Genomic DNA, 21,105 nt, shown 5'->3' on the forward strand with positions numbered 1-21,105 from the left:
ACAAAAAAAATCTCGCGAATTTTTTTCGGAAATTTCCAAGTGGTCACCCATCCAAGTCGCGACTCCAGTGAACGTTGCTTGACCTCCATGATCGCTGCGAACTGATCCCTCATGATGACCTGTGAACACCTTTACGCTGATATATATATATAACTTGTAGATCAGATCAATATACGTTATCAAAAAAATGAAATATGTATAACTAAAGCACAATATTTATATAAACAAATATTAAATTATAGTTTTTTTACTAATTTTGCAAATACAGAATAGCATCTGGAATAACTTTTCTGTTATTTGTTTAAATAAGATGCAATTAGAAAATATATATCAATATAATACAACTATTAAATTAAATATAAAAAATTTTTATTAAAAAAACAATTAAAAAATATTGTTTGTTCATTGGGCTGTAGATCGAGGTTTCTCCATACACGGACCTATTTTGTTTATTGATATAAATATTTATGTTTCTTAACAATACTATGATGCACACAGCATCACGGAACCGCATGCCTTTTTCTAGACATCTTAAAGTCAACATTTGAAGAATGTCTGCAGACGTCTATGCAAAGTCGATTTGAAGTCAACTTCGAAAGCCTGACTTGGATGAGTCGACTTACAGTCGATATATGGACGGTTGTACTCTTAGAGAATGTAGAGATTCAGCGGAAAATTTAGTAACGTCGCCCGACCTTAATTTGCTAAATGCGGATGAATAATTATGGATGAGTTACATTAATATATTATTATACGCGAATATTCTGCTTTGGCTCTTCATTGCCACTACTTTATTAAAAAATTATGATATTGCATGTTTCCGGATATTACTGGCATATGCGATGTTGCAGGCATATTGTTAATTTATGTTTCTGCAATGTTTCCGTAATATTGCATTACAATCTGCAACATTGCAACGTTGCTGCAATGTTGCTGGAATTTTCTGTGCTGTATGGGATATGATAAATATTGTTAATGATTAAAAAGGTGTTAAAACTTGAATACCGCGTGTGCATTATAAAAATATGTAGAAAATATTATGATTTCATATACCGATCAACGGTTCCAAAGACATTTTCAGTGAAAAAATAAAATATATTATAAAAATTTTTATATGTAATTAGATTTGACATATAGAGTAGTGTAGATATTATAAAAAATATATTATTATATTAAAGAGATGACAGTGATGCTATTATCTGTAATTTTGTAGCAAATTTTATACTATTTATATTACAAATTAAATTTAAATTTTATTATTAATTTGAATATTAAAATTTAAAAAAATCAGATAAAAATAGAAAAATATTGCTAAATTATTTACCATTTAAGAAAACGCTATTATAATATCAAATAAAGTCCGTAAATAATATATATAGGCTTGGAAAAATTTAAAAACAATGTAATATACAAGGGTTCATGAGCCAAGCTGGATTATCACATGCTTATATTCATAAATAAACATTAATGCTCATGATCTGCAATTATGCAAATCAGAGAATATTTTGAATTTGACCGCTATCACCGCCATGCCATTTTCACTACGACTCATGGTGGAAGTAGACATGGTGTGCGCAGTTTGCAAGCGTCTCTCTCTAATTCTTTGCCCTCTCACTTATTTTTTGACCGTAAGTCCCCATGTGTACCAACCTTGTTTAACTCCGTAAAGTTGTTACAACTGAATGTGTTTGTTTTCGTTGCACGCACGTCATTTAGTATTCTTTCGGTCTCTTTTTATCATATACGTGCGTGAATGTCGTATGATTGCACTTATCGTATAATTATAATAAAATGTACATTAAATTCGATATAAAAAACGTATGGAAGATGTCGATAATTTTGAAAAGAAAATCTTAAGATTCATCTCCACAATGCTAAAACTCGGTGCAACTTTTCGAGCTGAGAACTGTGTGATCAATTAGCTTGTCACTTTTCCGTAAAAGCTAAACATTGATTGGTTACAAACTTTTCGATCTGAGAACTCGGACCGATTTCTAGCCATTTCTAGCATCGCGAGCTTTTATAAATAAACTTTTCCATAGTAATCAAAGAATATCGTAATATTATTACAATTTCTAAGAGCTGGTTTTAAAATCTCCTGTTTGTGACCAGTTCAATACCAATTGTAATTGATTATTTCTGGTCAATTTTATTTAACGACAACTACGATATGTAAGATAATAATAAAGTATATAAATGTAAGATAATATTAAAGGAAAAAAACTAATATAATAAAGGATAATAATAAACGACTTTTATTTATATAAAAAAAACTCTGATATATTTAAACCAATGGTTTCGCGCTCGTGTTATAAATCACAGATTAATTATAGGCCGTAAACAAGCAAGACGATTATTAATTTAATAAATTTATTAAAATCTAAAAAGATTGTGATTACGAAACGTTTCGGTCTTACTTGACCTTCTTCAGCCGTAACGTTAACATTAATCTACTATTTTTTTGAACATATTTTTTATTTATTTTTCTACTCGTATATAAGTACGAGTTCGTACCAAACATTAATTATAATATTTCATCGAGAATGCATTGATAGTATTCGATATTTTCTTTAACAAGTGTAATTATTTTGTGTATTACATAATTTTCTTGGGAAAAGTAGTCACCATGAAAATTTATAAAGCATTTTTCAACAATTTTACTAATATGAATTAATTCATCAGAGGGATACATTATTTGGTACCCTTCAGAGACATAATGATATGTATCAGGTATGAGAGAAAAGGACACAACGAACATATAGCAGAGTGTGACAAAGATGCAATCAAAACAGTTATAGTAACCTGATATCATCAAACATTTAGTTTTTCGTAGTTGGCAGACTTGGGGACTTACAGTCTCTCGATGCGAAAAAGGGGCGTGGTTTACGAGTTTCGCGCACACCATGTCTACTTCCACCATGCTACGACTGCTTCACCTCGCGAGCTGCAGTAACGAAAGCAGGAAGTGACGACAAAATCTATGACGTCATATGAGCATAAGCATGCTTCGAAAACTTACTGTCACGTATATCGGAACGCACTCGCAGTACAGCCAGTACTCGCAGTGAATATTAGAACGTACCCATTGATGCTTGGGATACTGATTTTAGGGACCATGTTTCTTTCTTGGTTATTTTTATGTTCATGATCGAATGTTGCGGTGATCGTTGATCATGAAGTAGGATAAGGAGACCGAACTTTATGCTCAAAGAGTAGCAAAAGTGGACCCGAATTCCGTCGTAAAAATGAGTTCGGTATTTGGTCACTCGCGTCGCATGAACTTTAATACTATTATTTCTATTGTTTCTAAGCATAATGGATACTCCTACCACAAGTTCTAAGGACTATTAGCCAATAGAAACGATAGTATTATCGTTCATGAGACGCGAGTGACCAAGTACCGAACTCATTTTTACGATGAAATTTGGGTCCACTGTTTTCACCCAAAATTGGTCTCCTTAAGATTATCCGTTTGTTTTCTGTTCTTGAACTCTTTAAATTAGTGTACATACACTTAAAATAAAATAGATAGATGTTTGAAAGTTAGCAAAAACAAGAAGGAACGTTCCAGTGCAGGAATAGAAAACAAGCCTTATATAACACACACCTTTCATAACCATGACCATAAGACGTACCGTAAGAATTAGCCAAGCACAGTCGAAAATTAAGAAATAAGAATCTTGACTGTGATTGACTAATTTTTACGGTATGTCTTATAGTTACGGTTATGGAAGACGTGTGTTATAGCCTTTATAGGCTTTCTACAATAAGCTATTAGTCAGTATCATAAGTCATAAGCCACAAGAATTGATCAATCACAATCGAATATTCTCTTCACATTTGACTGTGATTGGTCAACTTTTATGGTTTATGACTTATGATACCGACTAATAGCTTATTGTAAAAAGCTTATTAAAATCGCGACACAAGCTTTTGCATATCTGCATTACCGGATGCATAAAGAAATTAAAGGGCCTTGCACATGAAATGCATAACATAACATAAGCACAACATAAGACCGATGGACCAATGAGCATTCAGCATAAAGTCGCCATATTGATTTACATAAGATTTGCATTGGTCCAGAAGCCTTATGCTACGCCAGAGAGGAACTTGAGAGCGCGGCGGGTCCCGATAGCACACAAACCACTCACAATGCCTAGAGATTTTTCATAGGTTGGGTTAGATAAGTCAAGATGATTGGTTGGTGGGCTATCGGGATGTGCGCTATCGGAACCCTCCCCTGAGAGCAGCTATGCCGGCCTTTTTCTTATAACGCTAAAATTCCAAGCGCACTAACGACGCACATCCATTCTGGCCAAAATGTTAACTAAAATCACATCTATTTTACGACTCTGTCGATAAAAATGGTTCAAGTCTGTGCTAAAATTATGTAGTGGGGGTACCCCTACCATATGATTTTAGCACAGACTTGAACCATTTTTATTGACAGTGTCGCAAAATGAATGTAATTTTAGTTTATATTCCGACCAGAATGGATGTGCGTCGTTAGTGCGCCGGGAATTTTAGCGTTATAAGAAAAAGGCCGGCGCAACCGCTCTCAGGTTCCTCTCTGGCTACGTTTATGCTCTGTTATGCATTTCATGTGTAAGGCCTTTAATTGGTCCATTTCCTTATGCATGTGTTAACGGATTAATGAACTTCCTTATGCATACGGTTATGCAGCTATGCAAAAGCCTATGTCGCGGCCTTTAAGAGCCTCGCACATGAAATGCATAACAGAGCATAAGCTTAGCATAGGGCTTCTGAACCAACGGAAATCTTATGTAAATCAATATGGCGATTTTATGTTGGATGCTCATTGGTCCATGGGTCTTATGTTGTGCTCATGTTATGTATTTCATGTGCGAGACCCTTTATCCTACTTCATGTCGTTGACGCAGCATTCGGTCATGAACGTAAAAATAACCAAGAAAGAAAGGTGATCCTTAAAATAGGTACCCTAAGTATCAATGCAACGCACTGTATATAAAAAAACAATATTACAAAAAGGCCGTTTTTCATATTAATAAAAATTAAAGAAAAAAGCATAGTAAATTTTATAGATTTCAACCTGTTGAACACGATGGTCTAAGGATATCATAATAATAGCATTTTTGACTGCAGTGGGTTTTAACCCAGAACCCTGGGTTAAAATCCTCTGCAGTTGAGAACGCTATAAGATATTAATAAGATACCTTATAATATCCATGTTAGAAATCAGACAAACGTTCATTAGACATTCGTCCTATTTTCATAAATTCACAGATTTTTTATTTCTGTGGAAATCAGATAGGTATCTATTAGAGATCCACTAAATATTAACAACATGTCGCAAAATCCGAAATGGGACCATTATGGTCATATATAGAACCGTAATGATCCCATGTACGTCCATGTAGGTCCCACGTAGGTCTTATGTAGATCCTATAAAGCATTTGAGTCAGTTTCTTGAGAAATTCGCGGCAGTGTATTCCCATGAGACTTTATTTCCACAATGTAAATCAGATCTTCATTAGACTTTTATCTTTATAGTTTCATAGATTTCTTTCTTCACTGTGGAAATCAGACATACGTTTATTAGAGAGTCACCTTATGTTTAGAGTTCAATAGGATTTTATTTTAGAATGCACATAGATGTCTATCTTATTTCCATCATAGAAATGAAATCCCATGGAGCTACAAAGGTTTAATGTATTTCTAATTGACGTCTATTTAATTTCCACTATGGATATGTAATTCCATGAAGTTATAGAACTATGGAGATGGATGTCTAGTGAAAATTTACCTGACTTCAATCGTGGAAATAAAATCCTATGGAGCTGTGGAAATAAGATAAATTTCTAATTGATGTCTATCTGATTTCTATCGTGGAAATGTTATTCCATAGAGCTGTGGAGATTCAATGGCTAATAAAAATCTATCTGATTTCCATCATGGAAATAAAGTCCCATCGATTTAAGGAGGTAGTATGGATTTTTAATAGACGTCTATTTGATTTTTACTGGAGATATAATTCTATAGAGCTATGAAGATTAGAAAAATGTTTAATGGAAAATCTAACTTCCATCATGGAAATAAAATCTCATGACTCTATAGAGGTAAAATAGATTTCTGATAGACGTTTATCTGATTTCCATATTGGAAATTATAATCTATGGAGTTGTGAAGTTGAATGAATATCTAATGGAGACCTATTTGATTTCTACCATGGAGATTAACGTTTCATGGAGCTATGAAAGTCAGACAGACATCTACTGGATCAATTTTTATGTAGGTCAGTTTCGTGACCTTGACATACAGTACTGAACAAAAGAAATCATACACCTTTAAAAAAATTGATTTTGTTAGTGTAACTATTTTTTTAACAAGCAAATAGATTATTAAATACAGGAAAATCAAAACATTTCAAAGTATTTAAATAAAGTAAATATGAAACAATCAAAATTATTCTCAACTTTTTTTGTAAAAAATTGATTATTTAATATTGTTACATTTTACCCTGGACAAAATGAATCATAAACTTAAATAGTTTAACGTAGAGAACTGCCAATGTTTACATTTCGTCGTTCTGCTATTGTTCGTCATTCTACTGTTTGTTCACATTGTATCTACGCTTAGAATTTACGTGTCAGTGAATCAGAGTAACTGTAACGAGCAAGAACAATGTCACGAAAGCAAATTTCTCTTGATATCCGAAATTTGGTCATTCGGGACCGACAGAGTGGCGACTTTTTTAGGATAATTGCTAATAAATACTTGATCTCTGTTGGAGCAGTGCAGCACATTTGGAAAAAATACAAAACACATGGGATTGTAAAAAACTATTCTGGAAAAGGTCGAAAGTGGGCTACAACTTTTCATGATGACACTAGAATCGTTCGAATGGTAAAACAAAATCCAAAATTATCATCGCAAAACATTGTGGAATCGATGAACTTGAATGTCAGTAGTCGCATTGTACGTCGTAGACTTAGGGAATCTGGACTGAAAAACATGTTTGCATCAAAGTGTCCTTTTATCAATAAAATAAATAAGAAAAAGCGATTCACGTTTGCCAAGAAGTACGCAAATATGTCTCCAAGTTTTTGGAAAAAAGTATTGTGGTCTGATAAGAGAAAGTTTGAGTTATTTGGACAAAAACGACGGTCTAGGGTGTGGCGAAAACCTGGTGAAGCTCTCAAAGAAGTAAATATTCAGAAGACTGTAAAACATGGAGGTGGTAATATCATGGTATGGGGGTGCTTTGCCTGGTCTGGTATTGGTAATTTGGCTCAAATTGAAGGCATTATGACGGCAAAAGGATATTTTGATATCTTGTGCGAGAATTTGGAAGAATCTCTTTTAAAATTGGATTTAGAAAACAACTTTATCTTTCAGCAAGATAATAACCCAAAGCATAAGGCGAAGAAAACCACTGTTTTTTTCACATCCAATAAAGTAAAACTCCTCGAATGGCCACCTCAATTACCAGATTTAAACCAGATTGAAAATCTATGGGTTTATTTGGACGGGAACGTAGATAAAACAAATGTAACTCACAAAACATCATATTATGCAGCACTCCAGAAGGCCTGGGAGGAAATTGATCCTGAATATTTGAAGAAATTAGTCGAGAGTAGCCTTGCCGCCTGGAAGCAATATTAAAAGCTAAAGGCGGCCACACCAAGTACTAAGCATTATTAGAATTCATTTTATTTGTTTGTTAACTACTACTTCTAAAAGTGTATGATTTATTTTGTCCAGGGCAAAATGTAACAATAATAAATAATTAATCTTTCACAAAAAAATTGAGAACAATTTTGATTATTTCTTATTTTCTTTATTTAAATACTTTGAAATGCTTTAATTTTCCTGTATTTAATAACATATTTGCTTGTTAAAAAAATAATTACAGTAAACAAATTCAATTTTTTATAAGGTGTATGATTTATTTTGTCCAGTACTGTATGTCAAAGTTATTCGAGATTTGTTCTTTGATCTTTATTTTTATTTACATACCATATCTCATTGTATATTGCTATAAAAAATATTATTTAATATAGATACAAGACCGTGATTTGTATACAACCAATTAAATAGAAGAAGAGCTGTAACGGTCATAGTAAGATCTTGAAGTTGAAGTATTTCTCAATTATGTATTAATAATATTACTATTACATTACATGTGATGTTATTAATTTTCAATAATTTATTTTCTGATTTATGTATTGATTAATATTCTAGGTCCTGGTGAGTACAATCCAGAGAAAGCAATGCTTTTGTTAGAGAAAGCGTTGAAATTTACTTTTGGCCTTAAACCGTTTATAAGCAAATTAAATAATGTTCCAGGTAAGTAATTCATTTTATCTATGGTAAATATGATATTACAAAATATATCCTTACGGAAATGAACTATTAAAAAACCAATAATCACTATAAAAGAACTATTAGTATTGGATTATTTGTTGTAGTTTTTTCACCGATTATTGGGACAAACAATTAGTTCAATAGTAAAGCTATAGATGTAACTATTGAAGGATTATTTAAACTCAATAATCACTACACGATTACAAAGTGACTATTGATTAACAATAATCACCATTGTGATGTAATAATTATTGGGCTTATTAAAGTTAATAAAGTAAAAATAGAAATATATTTTTAATCAAAAAAGAATTTTTTTCTCTGTGGAACAAGAAATCTCTTACCAATTTTTTAAATTATAGAGGTGCTAGCTTTGTAAAAGTTTTTTTTTAATAATTTTTTTAAAAAATTTCCAAGTGGTCACCCATTGAAGTCGTGACCCCGGTAAACAATACTTAACTTCTGCGACTTCTGCAAACTGATCCCTAGCGATGATCTATGAACACTTTGTGTTAACACATGTGCTTTACTGATAGATTACTTTCGATAACATATATTGATATATCAGGTCAATATATGATGTCAAAATGATGAAACATGTATAATTAAAGATATTATTATTAATATTATTTATATAAACATAAATAAAATGATAGCTTTTTTTACAAATTTTCACAAATAAATAGCATCTAGAATAATTTTTCTAATATTTATTTAAAAATACAAGTAAAAAAAATCGGATGAGATTCCAAAAAGGTGAACCCTTTGGTTGCAAATTGGTATACTACTGTATTTTGGTGCGCTGATTACGAATATGATAGTGAAAATTACCGGCAAGGTCATCTTCAAAATAAAAATTTAAAAAAACTTGAAAAATATTGGTTTTGTAATATTATTTTGATAAATATTAATTCTGTAAAAAATGTTTCAAATAAAAGTTATAGCTCTTGAAATAATACATCATTGATGTATTATATATTTTTTGCAACGAGATAATATGAAAAATACTCGCTTCACGTAGAATATCTTCAATACCTTAATCGTTATAATAAAAACGGCGGGTCCCGATAGCGCACATCCCGATAGCACACAAATCACTCACAATGGTAGATGCCTAGAGATTTTCTGTAGGTTGGGTTAGATAAGTCAAGATGATTGGTTGGTGGGCTATCGGGATGTGCGCTATCGGAACCCTCCCTAATAAAAAAACTGTTTTAAAATAAGTTTTTTTTTACTTTCAGTACTGTTTTGCGTAAAAAATAAACGCTTGGGTTTAGGAAAAGCTCCGCCCCTTCTCTGCACTACCTCCCCGACTTACCCATTTTTTTTTATAGTTGGGAAACGCCTTTATAGGTCCCCGCGCCTGTGGGGACAGGACGCGAAGTATGTGAGACTCTCCGACCTAGACGTGGCCGGCATACTCGCTAAAACCCAACTTTTTCCGGCGCCTGGGCTCGGGACGGATCACGGGATCGAACTAGCATGCACCGCGATCCGTCCTAGCCCAAACGGATCCCCGCTCGAGAGCAGAGATTCCCCTCCGGAGTTAGCAGCCGAGGCTTGACCGAAATCGAGCCCTAGCCGCCCGAACCGGGATGCCAGGGGTGCGACGGGCCCCCGTGGAAGAGGGCCCTAGGTTCGCACTCTCGCATCCCAAGCCCCAGACGGGTAATTACCCCGCCGCTGATTCTGAGGCGTACCTCCTCAACAGTGGAGAGGGTAGGGTCCTCTGTCCGATATGGTCGACGCTGTGAGGCCCCCCCCCTCCCCACTGTTCCTTCCCGGCTATCCCCCCTTCCCTCTTCCATGAAAAAGAGGAGAGGAGGGAAAATTCAGCGCCAGCGAGGCTTTCCCGGTGACGTAATTATTGCCACCGGGCCGCCGGCAATCTCCTATTGTGGGCAGGAAAAAGGCGACGGGCTCGCTTTCTTTCTGCCCAGTTCTTTTCGCAGGGGGGGGGGGTGGAGAGGAGGACCTACTAATGTTGTTGCAGGTATATCCTCCTCCTTCCCCCCCCTTTTCACCGCCTTTTAGCGGGCGTGTTCGAGTCGTCCTCGCGCGCCCGCTCTGCCGCCTCCTTCTGCAACATCACAGTGCTGCAGAAGAAGGCGAATGCATCCCATTTTTCTGGATCCTCCATGATCTGCCCGACCACTGTGGGAAGGGAGAGGTCGTCTCCCACCACTGCCACGAGGGCACGGCGCTCGTCAGCCCACGCTGGGCACACCTCCAAAGTGTGTTGCGCCGTGTCCTTGGGCTCCGGACAGTCGTGGCACCTTGTGGTGGCCTCCCGTCTATCTCCCCGACTTACCCAACCTCGCTTCGCGCGGAAACAATGTCTTTTTACATTTATTTTATTTTTTTACATAATATATACAGGGTGTCGGATAAAGTTCGCCCGTGATTTTGTGGGTTGACAGAGCAAGTAAAACTGAGCAGAAAAGTCCTATACCATTTTTCAATATTTGCAATAGTTACCAAAATAAAAATTAATAAAATTGGCAAATGAGCGCATACTCTCCCTGCCTACCGCACGCGAGGACCGCCTATCGAGCGCCGGAGAGGAGGGTAGAACAGCCATTGCTGCTTTTCCCTTCTCATCGCGCCGTCTGCCGCGGCTGCCTACGGTTTGGCGCCCGACTGGCGGTCCTCGTCTTTGCCGACTATATTAATTTTTATTTTGGTAAATATTGCGGTAAATATAGAAAAGTGCTGCAGGACTTTTACTGCTTAGTTTTACTTGCTCTATCAACCCACGAGACCACGGGCAAACTTTATCTGACACTCTATATAATTGATATACAAAATATATACAGGGTGTCCCAGACCAATGTAGGTATACAGATTATCACGAGGTAGAAGGGATCGAGATAAATCAAAAAGTCTAATAGTATTTTGCGATATTTGCAATAATTTTCGAGTAATAAAACGTTAAAATCAGCCAAATAAGAGCGCGCGGAGAGACAAGTGGTCGTTTGTCTGAATCGTAGAATCGCTAAATAATTTAGTGTAAAAAATAAGATAACGAATATGGACGGAATCCGATAGTGCACGGTGCGATAGCCCACCAACCAATCATCTTTACTTATCTTATCCAACCAACGAAAAAACTCTAGACATCAGCCATGTGAATGGTGGTGTGCTATCGGTCTCGTGTGCTATCGGAATCCGCCCAACAAATATAATGGGCTGTTAATTGACAATATTATTATTCTAAAAGAGTTACCCTACTTGTATGTCTTTGGTAAACTGTAGGCTCTCGGTAAAATCCTGTCAGTTGTTAAAATTTTCTTATATGTATGTTGTTCAATATAATTATTTTTCAACCAGTTAGAGAGAAGACGCGCTACTTTTGTTATTTTTGCGACTGGATCATTTTTCATGCTGGTATAGGTATTGGGTGTACAATTTAGTTTGGTCCATTTTCAAAAGATGGCTCTAGATGCTATAAATGTTTGACGGCGACAGCTTTTTGTTGTATCATGAAGTGTCAACATCTGTCAACCGAATATTGTTTACAAGCCTTTAAGTTTTGCACACCAAGTTTAATTTTTACTGCGTTGAAAATGTCAAGTTTCGTTCCAAATAAGCACTATTTGCGGGAAAGTTTTGATTTTCTGTTTTAATTGGAAAAAAAGTACCGCTGAAGCGCATCTAATGCTTGTGGAAGTGTATGGTGAATCTGCACCATCGGATAAATCTTGCAGAGAATGGTTTCAATAATTTAAAAGTGGTGATTTTAGTATTGAAGACAAAAAGCATTTAGTTACTTGATCAAGATTTGTGTCAAACACAAGAAGAGTTCGCAAAAGCATTAGAAGTTACTTAACAAGCTATATCAAAATGACTTAAAGTCGTCGGATCCAAAAACAAAGAAATTGGGTCCCATACAAATTGAAATGTCCAAAATGTTGCTTGAACGGTACAAAGGAAAGTCTTTTCTGCATCGAATCATTACCGGGGACGAAAATTGGATTCACTACGACAACCCGAAACGCAAAAAACTCTATGTAAAGCCTGGCTAACCAGGAATACCAACGATGGAGCCGAATATCTATGGTGCCAAGATAATGCTTTGTATTTGGTGGGATCAGAAAGGTGTGATCCATTATAAGCTGCTAAAACCTAATCAAACCATCACGGGAGACTTCTACAGGCAACAATTGATCCTAAAGCGAGCTATAGCCAAAAAACGTCCAGAATATGCGACCAGACACGAGTCTATAATCTTTTACAATGACAACGTTTGGCCTCATGTTGCTGTTCCGGTTAAAAACTATTTGGAAAATAACGGTTGGGAAGTTCTGATTCACCCGCCTTATAGCCCAGACCTTGCCCTTTCCAACTACTGTTTATTTTGATCGATGCAGAACGCTTTGACCTGAATACGCTTCACTTCAGTACAGGGTGTCAAAAATTGGCTCGATTCATTCTTGACTTCAAAAGATAAACGTTCTTCCACAACAGAATCCATAAATTGCCAGACAGATGGGAAAAAGTAGTGGCTAGCAATGGACAATTATTTGAATAAGGTACTAATTCATTTTATCGTTTAAATAAATGCGTTTTTCAAGCAAAAAACAAACTGAATTAAGTTGTACACCCAATAGATTCATCTCTGAGTTTCAATCTTTTTTTACATATTAACAGAAAAGGAACGTTTGGTTGTGGCAGAGTAAATGTTTCAGAATCGATAAAAAAGTTGATTGGCTTAAACAGAAAAAACGAATAGTTGTATTTAATAAGATAAATCACATTAAATATGTTGCTAAAATACTTGACTTATCACAGGTTTCTCCAATCATTAACAAGGATTTTGAAACAACTTTTTTATTTCAACAGATTGCACCTTGTAAAAATAAAGTTGTGCACCGTATCTATGTGTCCCTTTGTGAATTCAGTCATAAACCTCCGTTTAATACGTTACACAACAACCAAGGTCCGTGGATTGGCGTTGGAGGGGAAGGAAGGTCGTTGCATCCACTTCAACGATGTGGAACAAAAATGGCGGCGGCCATACTTTTACTGCACACTCGCTCACTCACACAACTAATAGCTGTAGTACCTACGTACACTAACACTGACTCGCTGTCTCAAAAATGGCGGCTATGCAACGACCTTCCTTCCCCTCCAACGCCAATCCACGGACCTTGACAACAACTAGTTCGTTAATTTGAGTGATACGGACATCCCCAAAGATGCAATGTTCAGTATCATTTACAATTGGGCGGTTTAATTTACCGATGTCTGATACGAACAAGGATAAGACACTGTTGGAATTTATTAAACATATTGAACACAACATTTCTAAATACAGAGGTAACATACACAGTGCAATTAGAAACCAATCGATATCGATCTTGGGTGATCTGCTTCGCATCGGCCGTTCTGTGAACACCAATGACCAGCTCATTATAAATTGGTTGCGTACCACGAGGCGATTTGTTAGAGAGCATCCGGAAATTCTGTTCACCAAAGCTGACAAGGGTAACACAACTGTAGCCCTTCATAAAAAAGATTACATTTTGAGAATGGAAGGGATGCTCTCCGATAAATCAACCTACACATGCGTGAAAAAAGATCCAGTCGCAAAAATAACAAAAGAAGCGCGCTCTCTTCTTTTCAACTTGTTGAAAAATAATTATATTGAACAATATATCATACATATGAGAGAATTTTAAGAGCTCATTATATTCGTTATCTTATTTTTTGCACCAAATTATTTATAATAGCATACCGGAAGCCTCGAGTTTTATAAAAAAACAGCTACCATTTAGTGAATAAACTTAATGGTTTCAACTTGAAATCGAATTATGTATTAGCGTCTTTTGATGTCGTATCTCTTTTCACCAATGTTCCAAAAGACTTAGCGATGGAAAGCATCACGACGAGATGGGATTTGATTTCAAAAAAGACTCTGATTCCTTTTAATGAATTTCTCAAGGCACTCAATTTAATATTAGACTCTATTTTTTTTTTAATTTAATAACATTATCTATAAACAGTTTTTTGGTTTACCAATGGGATTTCCGTTGTCTCCTATTTTAGCTGATTTGGTCATGCAAGATTTGAAGTGTACTGCGATAAAAAAATCTTCCGTTCCATCTACCGTTTTATTTCAGATACGTAGATGATATTATATTGGCGGCGCTCGAATACTCATTACTTTATATTCTTGACACGTTCAATTCTGTGCATGACCGCTTCCAATTTACATTGGAGACGGAAAAAGAGGATAAAATTAGTTTTCTTGATGTGTTATTGATTAAATGTAATAATATGATTATTTTTGATCAGTACCGTAAACCCACCTTTTCGGGAAGATACCTTAATTTCTTTTTGCATCACCCGTTGTGTCATAAAAAGGGTATTGTTTTCAGTATGGTTGATAGATTAATTTCATTATCACACTAGCAGTTCCATCAAAAGAATTTTACTCTTTTGGTTAACATTTTACTTAACAACAATTACCCATTAAATTTCATATTTTCCATGATTCAATTTAAGTTAAAAAAACTTTTTCATAAAAATGACACTGAGGGAGCAAATAAGGATGCGACAAGGTATTTCACGATTCCTTACATTAATTTGGTACCTGAGAAATTTTTATCGTTCCCTAATAAGTATCACTGCAATATAGCCTTCACAATCCCATATAAACTTAATAAGTTTATAACCACGGGAAAAGATCATATTGATCGACTATTGTGTAACGACGTAGTTTATAAAATCAATTGTAGGGATTGCGAGTCTTCTTACGTGGGACAGACAAAACGTCACTTAAAAACGAGAGTTTCTGAACACAAAGCAGATATTAGGAAAGCTTGTTCTCCTTCGGTTATTTCGAAACATCGTATCGAGAATAATCACGATATTGATTGGGAGAACGTAGAAATTTTAGAGAAAGAATAATCTTTTGTAAAAAGATCGATATCTGAAATGTTGCATATCAAAAAACAACTAAAAGAATTCAACAAACAGAGCGATATTAAACTTCTTCCTGACGTATATTTTCCGATTCTCGAACGTATTTCCCCTCCTTAACGTCTTATCTCCTTCTTCTCACCAGTCCTATCCTTCTGTTTTTAACAATTCTCTTTCGTTCGTTCCTTACTTATGTTGTGACATTCGTAGTAGCCTCTTGTAAGATATAGTTTTCGGAACTTATGGGTATGATATATATTAATATGTTTACAATTTCTTTTTTAATATTTACATTTCTTTTTACAATTTTATAACTTTGACATGTACAGCTTTCTACTTTTTATTACTTTTTATTCTCGTTTATTAGTTTCATATTTTGATTTCAATATCTTTTGTTCTAAATTATTGGTAGTTGTCCCTTTTTAATTTTTACATATTTTCTTTATGTTGATTTTTGTTCTGTTTTTACCAGATCATATTCCAAAAACAATATCTATTCACGGTTCTTGAGATTATCATTTAAACTACGGCGTTTCCATAGTATCACAATTTTGGTAAGCGGATGTCGCATTTTCACATTTGGTAAGATTTTTATTTGTCAACTAATTCGATGCGTTAATTTGTGATGAAATTTGTAATCTTAATGTAATTTGAATGCTTGTTGTTATAGATTCTTATTCTTGTATTAAGGAAGTTGATTAAAGGTCATAACGTTTACGTACATTTATTTGACATTTATTTGTTTTTTGCGCACAACACCCAGCATGGCTTTTTAGCTTGTCTTGTTTTTATTTGAATTGATATTCATATAAGCCTTAAATTTTGTGTTTGTTTTTAATTTAGAAAAAAGTTGGTTTTTACCTTGATTTTTTACCTCGGAGATGACCTTGTCGGTGATTTTTATTATCATATTTGTAATCAGCGCACCAGAATGCAGTAGTATATCAATTGGCAACCAAATCGATTCACCTTTCCAGAACTTTATCCAAAATATCAATATGGTACAATAATTAAATTAAATATGAAAAAATTTTTATTGTTTAATTTTAAATCTTACTCTAAGTAATTATGTAACATAAGTTAAAACTTAAACTTTTTTTTAATGAATTTTAAAATAAATAATAAAATAAATAAATGATTTAAATGTTAAATATACTTATATTAAATAAATATTAAATAAATATTTATTAATGAAGATTAAGTATTGAAAAAAAATATTAAGTGAAGGTTATACATTGCTTACTAAAATTATTTTCTCAAATAAATAAATCATGAAAAATACTTAAACAATTTTAAATAAATGTTCAAAAAATTTTTTTGAGAAACCATTATTTTAAATAAATATTTAATTTAAAAAATGTAATTGAACATTTAATGAAAAAATGTAATGTTAATTAAATGTAAAACTTTTCCGAAATAAGTTGAGGAAATAAATATTAATAAAAAATAAACATTCAAAAACGTTTAAAAAACATTGTTTGTCACTACACCGTAACAAAGTGACTGTTGTTTTCCTGTAATAATTTAATATTGTAGTGATTATTGGACCTAACAATTCAAGGATAGATAAACTACTGAAAATTAATAATCATTCATATTACTATTAAAAGTAGAGTGCTGTAGTGATTATCGCAAATAATCTGATTATAAAATCAATAATCGTTCAATAAAAGAACTATTGGAAAATAATTATTGCAAATAATCTGATTTAGCATCATTAATCACTACGGTTAAAAACATTGAGCAGTGATTATTGCGAATAACTTGATTATGAAATCAATAATCATTCACTCAAAAACTATTGGGGAATAATATATTACTGCAAATAATTTGATTATAAAATCAATAATCACTCACTCAAAAACTATTAGGAAATAATATATTATTGCAAATAACCTGATTATTGGAAGCTACATAATCACTATTAGAAAATAAATAATCACTATTGTAAGCGAATACTGATTACTGGCTTTCCAATAGTTCATTTCCGTAAAAGTAATGTTACAAAGCATGTTATAAAATAGTTTTATTCGCGTGCATTGATATGCATGGGATACAAAAACGCTATAATTAGTTGCGCACACAGTAATTGGCTGTATTTAATCATTTTGTTTTTTTCATCGCTTTTTTTACAATTCATTCACGCATCCTGCACTCTGTAAAACATTTAACGAGATGCAAATTTTTATTAAAAACGTAATTTATAAATATGACTATTTTTATGAACTACTAAAAGATACGTGAAAATCCTGCACTCTGTAAAACATTTAACGAGATGCAAATTTTTATTAAAAACGTAATTTATAAATATGACTATTTTTTATGAACTACTAAAAGATACGTGAAAAAGAAAGAATACGACGTAAATGATGGATGGGATCGTTTATGTGTAACAAAAACAACACGTTAAATTCTGGAAAAATAGATGTATTAAAATTTCAGCGCCTAATATCTATAACATTCCTTCCGCTCTCGGCGGAACTAAGGAGGGCAACAAGAAAGCGGCACCCGCTTATTCGATATCCGGTAGGCAGAAAGTCTCTACGGACGATCGTGTTCTTGTACCTGGACCAGGCGCATATGAGACTATTAAACCGGACGCGGTCAGAATGAAGAGTCCGGCGTACAGTATTAGCGCACGTTTCGCGCTACCTGACGATCATTCGCAAATCCCAGGACCTGGAGCACACTGCCCGGAAAAGGTATCACGTAGATAAAAAATAAAATATATCGCAAAACATACTATAATTTGCAAAATATATAAAAAGTACAATATGCAGAAAATACTTTAGTAGAAATTTAATTTTTTTTAATAGTTACTAAACAATTTTACTACTTTTGTCTAGTAAAACTGACAAGCAAATCTACCCAAGTGTTACACTTCGATTTTGATGAGCTTTGAATATGTTGTATTCTAGGTCAAAATAAGAGACACGTATTTTTTTATACGGGCCTATAAGCATTTTTAGGGGATGAAACAACCCTTTCAAAAAAATCTGTTTTTTTCTTTTGAAGCATATATTGTCGAAACTATAAGAGATAAAGAAAAATGTTCTAAATAAAAATTGAATGGCTTGAAAAGTACTTTATAAAAGTGATAAAAAAAAATTAAAAAAAAAATTTTTATACTCCCTCACTACATACCTATTTTTTTTAATTTTTATTTTTTTTTATACGCAAAATAAAGCTTATTTTATTACTTCAAGAGCGTGTTTCACCCTTTTGACAGTTATATGGGCCCGTATATAAAAATACGTGTCCTATATTTTTATCTGTACTACAATATAATAAAGGCTCGTCAAAATCAAAGGGGGATACTTCCGTAGAGCACAAACGGGTGCGCGTATCATGCCTATAAAGAGGTTTTTGATTATTTTTGGAACATGGGAATGTCGGAATATAACTTTATCGTTAAATTCGTAATAAAATAAGCTTTATTTTGCGTATAAAAAGAAATAAAAATTTAAAAAAAAGGTGTTTGGTGGGAAAAAAAATTAAAAAATTGTTTTTTAATTTTTTTTATTACTTTTAGAAAGTACTTTTCAAACCATTCAATTTTTATTTAGAACATTTTTCTCTATCTCTTATAGCTTCGACGATATACGCTTCAAAAGAAAAAAACCGACTTTTGAAAGGGGTGTTTCACCCCCTAAAAGTGCGTATGGACACGTATAAAAAAATACATGTCTCTTATTTTGATCTAGAATACAACATATTCAAAGCTCATCCAAATTGGAGTGTAACACTTGGGTAGGTTTGCTTGTAAGAAGTAACACTACTGACAAGGAGTGGGCAAAAACTGTAAAATGCAAAATGAGATGAGTCATAGCTTATTTGAAAGAGGAGAACAAGTATATTAAAAGTGTAAAAGAGTTAGCGTGAATAGGCTTTATTTTTTAATAAAATTGCAATTATAGTTTAACATTGGGACGTTTGTAGATTAAGTACTAGAATCCTGAACTACTATCCAAGAGAGCGTCGTGACTGAAAACTCGCTAAGTGCTAGTTACATTTTTCCCTTCGCGGCGGACCGGGTTCGAATCTCCGCAGCATCAATTTTTTTTAAGTGTTTTATTATTATATTTTATAATTGCATTATTTTTATTATTGTTTAAATTAATTAATAATAATGTACATGCATATAATAATAAAATTAAGCAATTTTTTATTAATAAAAAATTTATAAAAATATTTAATAAATTATTTATTATAATAAAATTATTTATAAAAAAAAATAATTAGATTTTAAGATTTATTTAAAAAAATAATACACTTTGAGAATTTCTACAGTGTCATAAATTATAAGACGTTATAAATTAAAATGTATTATTTTTTGGAATAACTCTGCTCGTTAAGGCCTAATTATTTACCTTTATAAGTAATTTTATTATATTAAATAATTTATTAGATATATTTATTAATTTTTTATTAATAAAATTTGCTTAATATTATTCTTATATGTAAATACATATGTAAATACATTATTAATTAATTTAAAATATAATAAAGATAATGCAATTGTATTATAAAATATAATAGCAAAAGGTTTAAAAAAAAAAAAAAAAAATTGATGCTGCGGAGATTCGAACCCTATTTGTCACGGAAGGAAAAATGTAATACTAGCCTTCTCAGCCCACGACGCTTGGATAGTAGTTCAAGATTCTAGTACTTAACATACAAACGTCCCAATGCTAAACTTTAATTACAACTTTTTTAAAAAGTAAGGCCCATTCACGCTAACCCTTTTATACTTTTAATATACATTTTTAATATACTTGTTCCCCCCTTGCAAATGAGCTATAATTCATCTCATTTGGCATTTTACAGTTCTTGCCCACTTCTTATAAGAGAATGTTATCAATAATATTTGGAATAGAGAAAAAACCCAACTTGACATTGAGACTCTTAAAGCTGATATTATTTGTACAAAATGCAATTATAAAATTGTTTAGAATTTTATGATTTTTTAAACAATTATCATCATTTTTTAAAACAAATACATTTTTCTTAAAAATACATTAAAAAAACTCATTATTTTTGTTAAAAGATATATATATATCTTTTAACAAAATATACTATTATTAAAAATATATAAAGTATAAATATATACAGGGTGTTTCAAAAAAGGTTGGGACACCTAAATATCTCGGGAAATATAAGTTTTACAGAAAAATGTATTTAAACAAAAGTTGCATGGTTTCAAGGGGGATATAAGATGGTGTCATTAATTTGACCTTGAATAGTTGCTTGAAGGTCACGTAAAGGACACCTTTAATTTTTTTATTGGAACTGCTAATTTTTTATTACATATTCTTTTAGCTTATCTCGAGACCTTTCCAAAACACTACAAAAAAATTTATTTTTGTTGAGTACTTTCCAAGTTGTGAGGCTTGAAAGCTACAAGAATATGTAATAAAAAAGTAGGCAGTCCCATTTAAAAAATTAAAGGTTCTTTACGTGACCTTCAAGCAACTATTTAAGGTCAACTTAATAACACCATCTTATGTTCCCCTCGAAATCATGCAACTATTGTCTGAAACATTCTTCTATAAAACTTATGTTTCCCAAGATATTTAGGTGTCCCGGCCTTTTTGGGACACCCTGTATATACAAACATTTATCCAATAATTGATTCGTAAAAAAGCATAATACGATCACTTCAAATGTCTCTGGAAAAGTACTATATTTAGAGAGTTGTGCTCATTGAGACTTTTGTTCTGGACGTTAAGAACAATAACATACGTCAAATGCAGCTAATTTAATCGAGGGACATTTTCCATAAGATTTGTGCAAGGTTTTTTAAATTTTTCTGCACATTTGTAGTGGTGCGTTTCA

At 33.1% G+C, this 21,105-nt stretch overlaps 1 protein-coding gene across 7 annotated transcripts in view; it reads left to right on the forward strand.

Moving 5' to 3' along the window:
- LOC105203454 (nucleoporin NUP2) overlaps positions 1 to 21,105 on the forward strand; it is a 233,973-nt gene that overhangs the window by 198,954 nt on the left and 13,914 nt on the right. For all 7 annotated transcript variants that reach the window (XM_039457391.1, XM_039457390.1, XM_039457389.1 and 4 more), the window contains 2 exons: positions 8,227 to 8,331; positions 17,713 to 17,972. In XM_039457391.1, coding sequence (XP_039313325.1) covers positions 8,227 to 8,331; positions 17,713 to 17,972 — 365 coding nt within the window. The remainder of the gene's footprint in view (positions 1 to 8,226; positions 8,332 to 17,712; positions 17,973 to 21,105) is intronic.

This window comes from Solenopsis invicta, chromosome 14 (genome assembly GCF_016802725.1).
Source record: "Solenopsis invicta isolate M01_SB chromosome 14, UNIL_Sinv_3.0, whole genome shotgun sequence".
In the NCBI taxonomy this organism is placed as follows: Eukaryota; Metazoa; Arthropoda; class Insecta; order Hymenoptera; family Formicidae; genus Solenopsis; species Solenopsis invicta.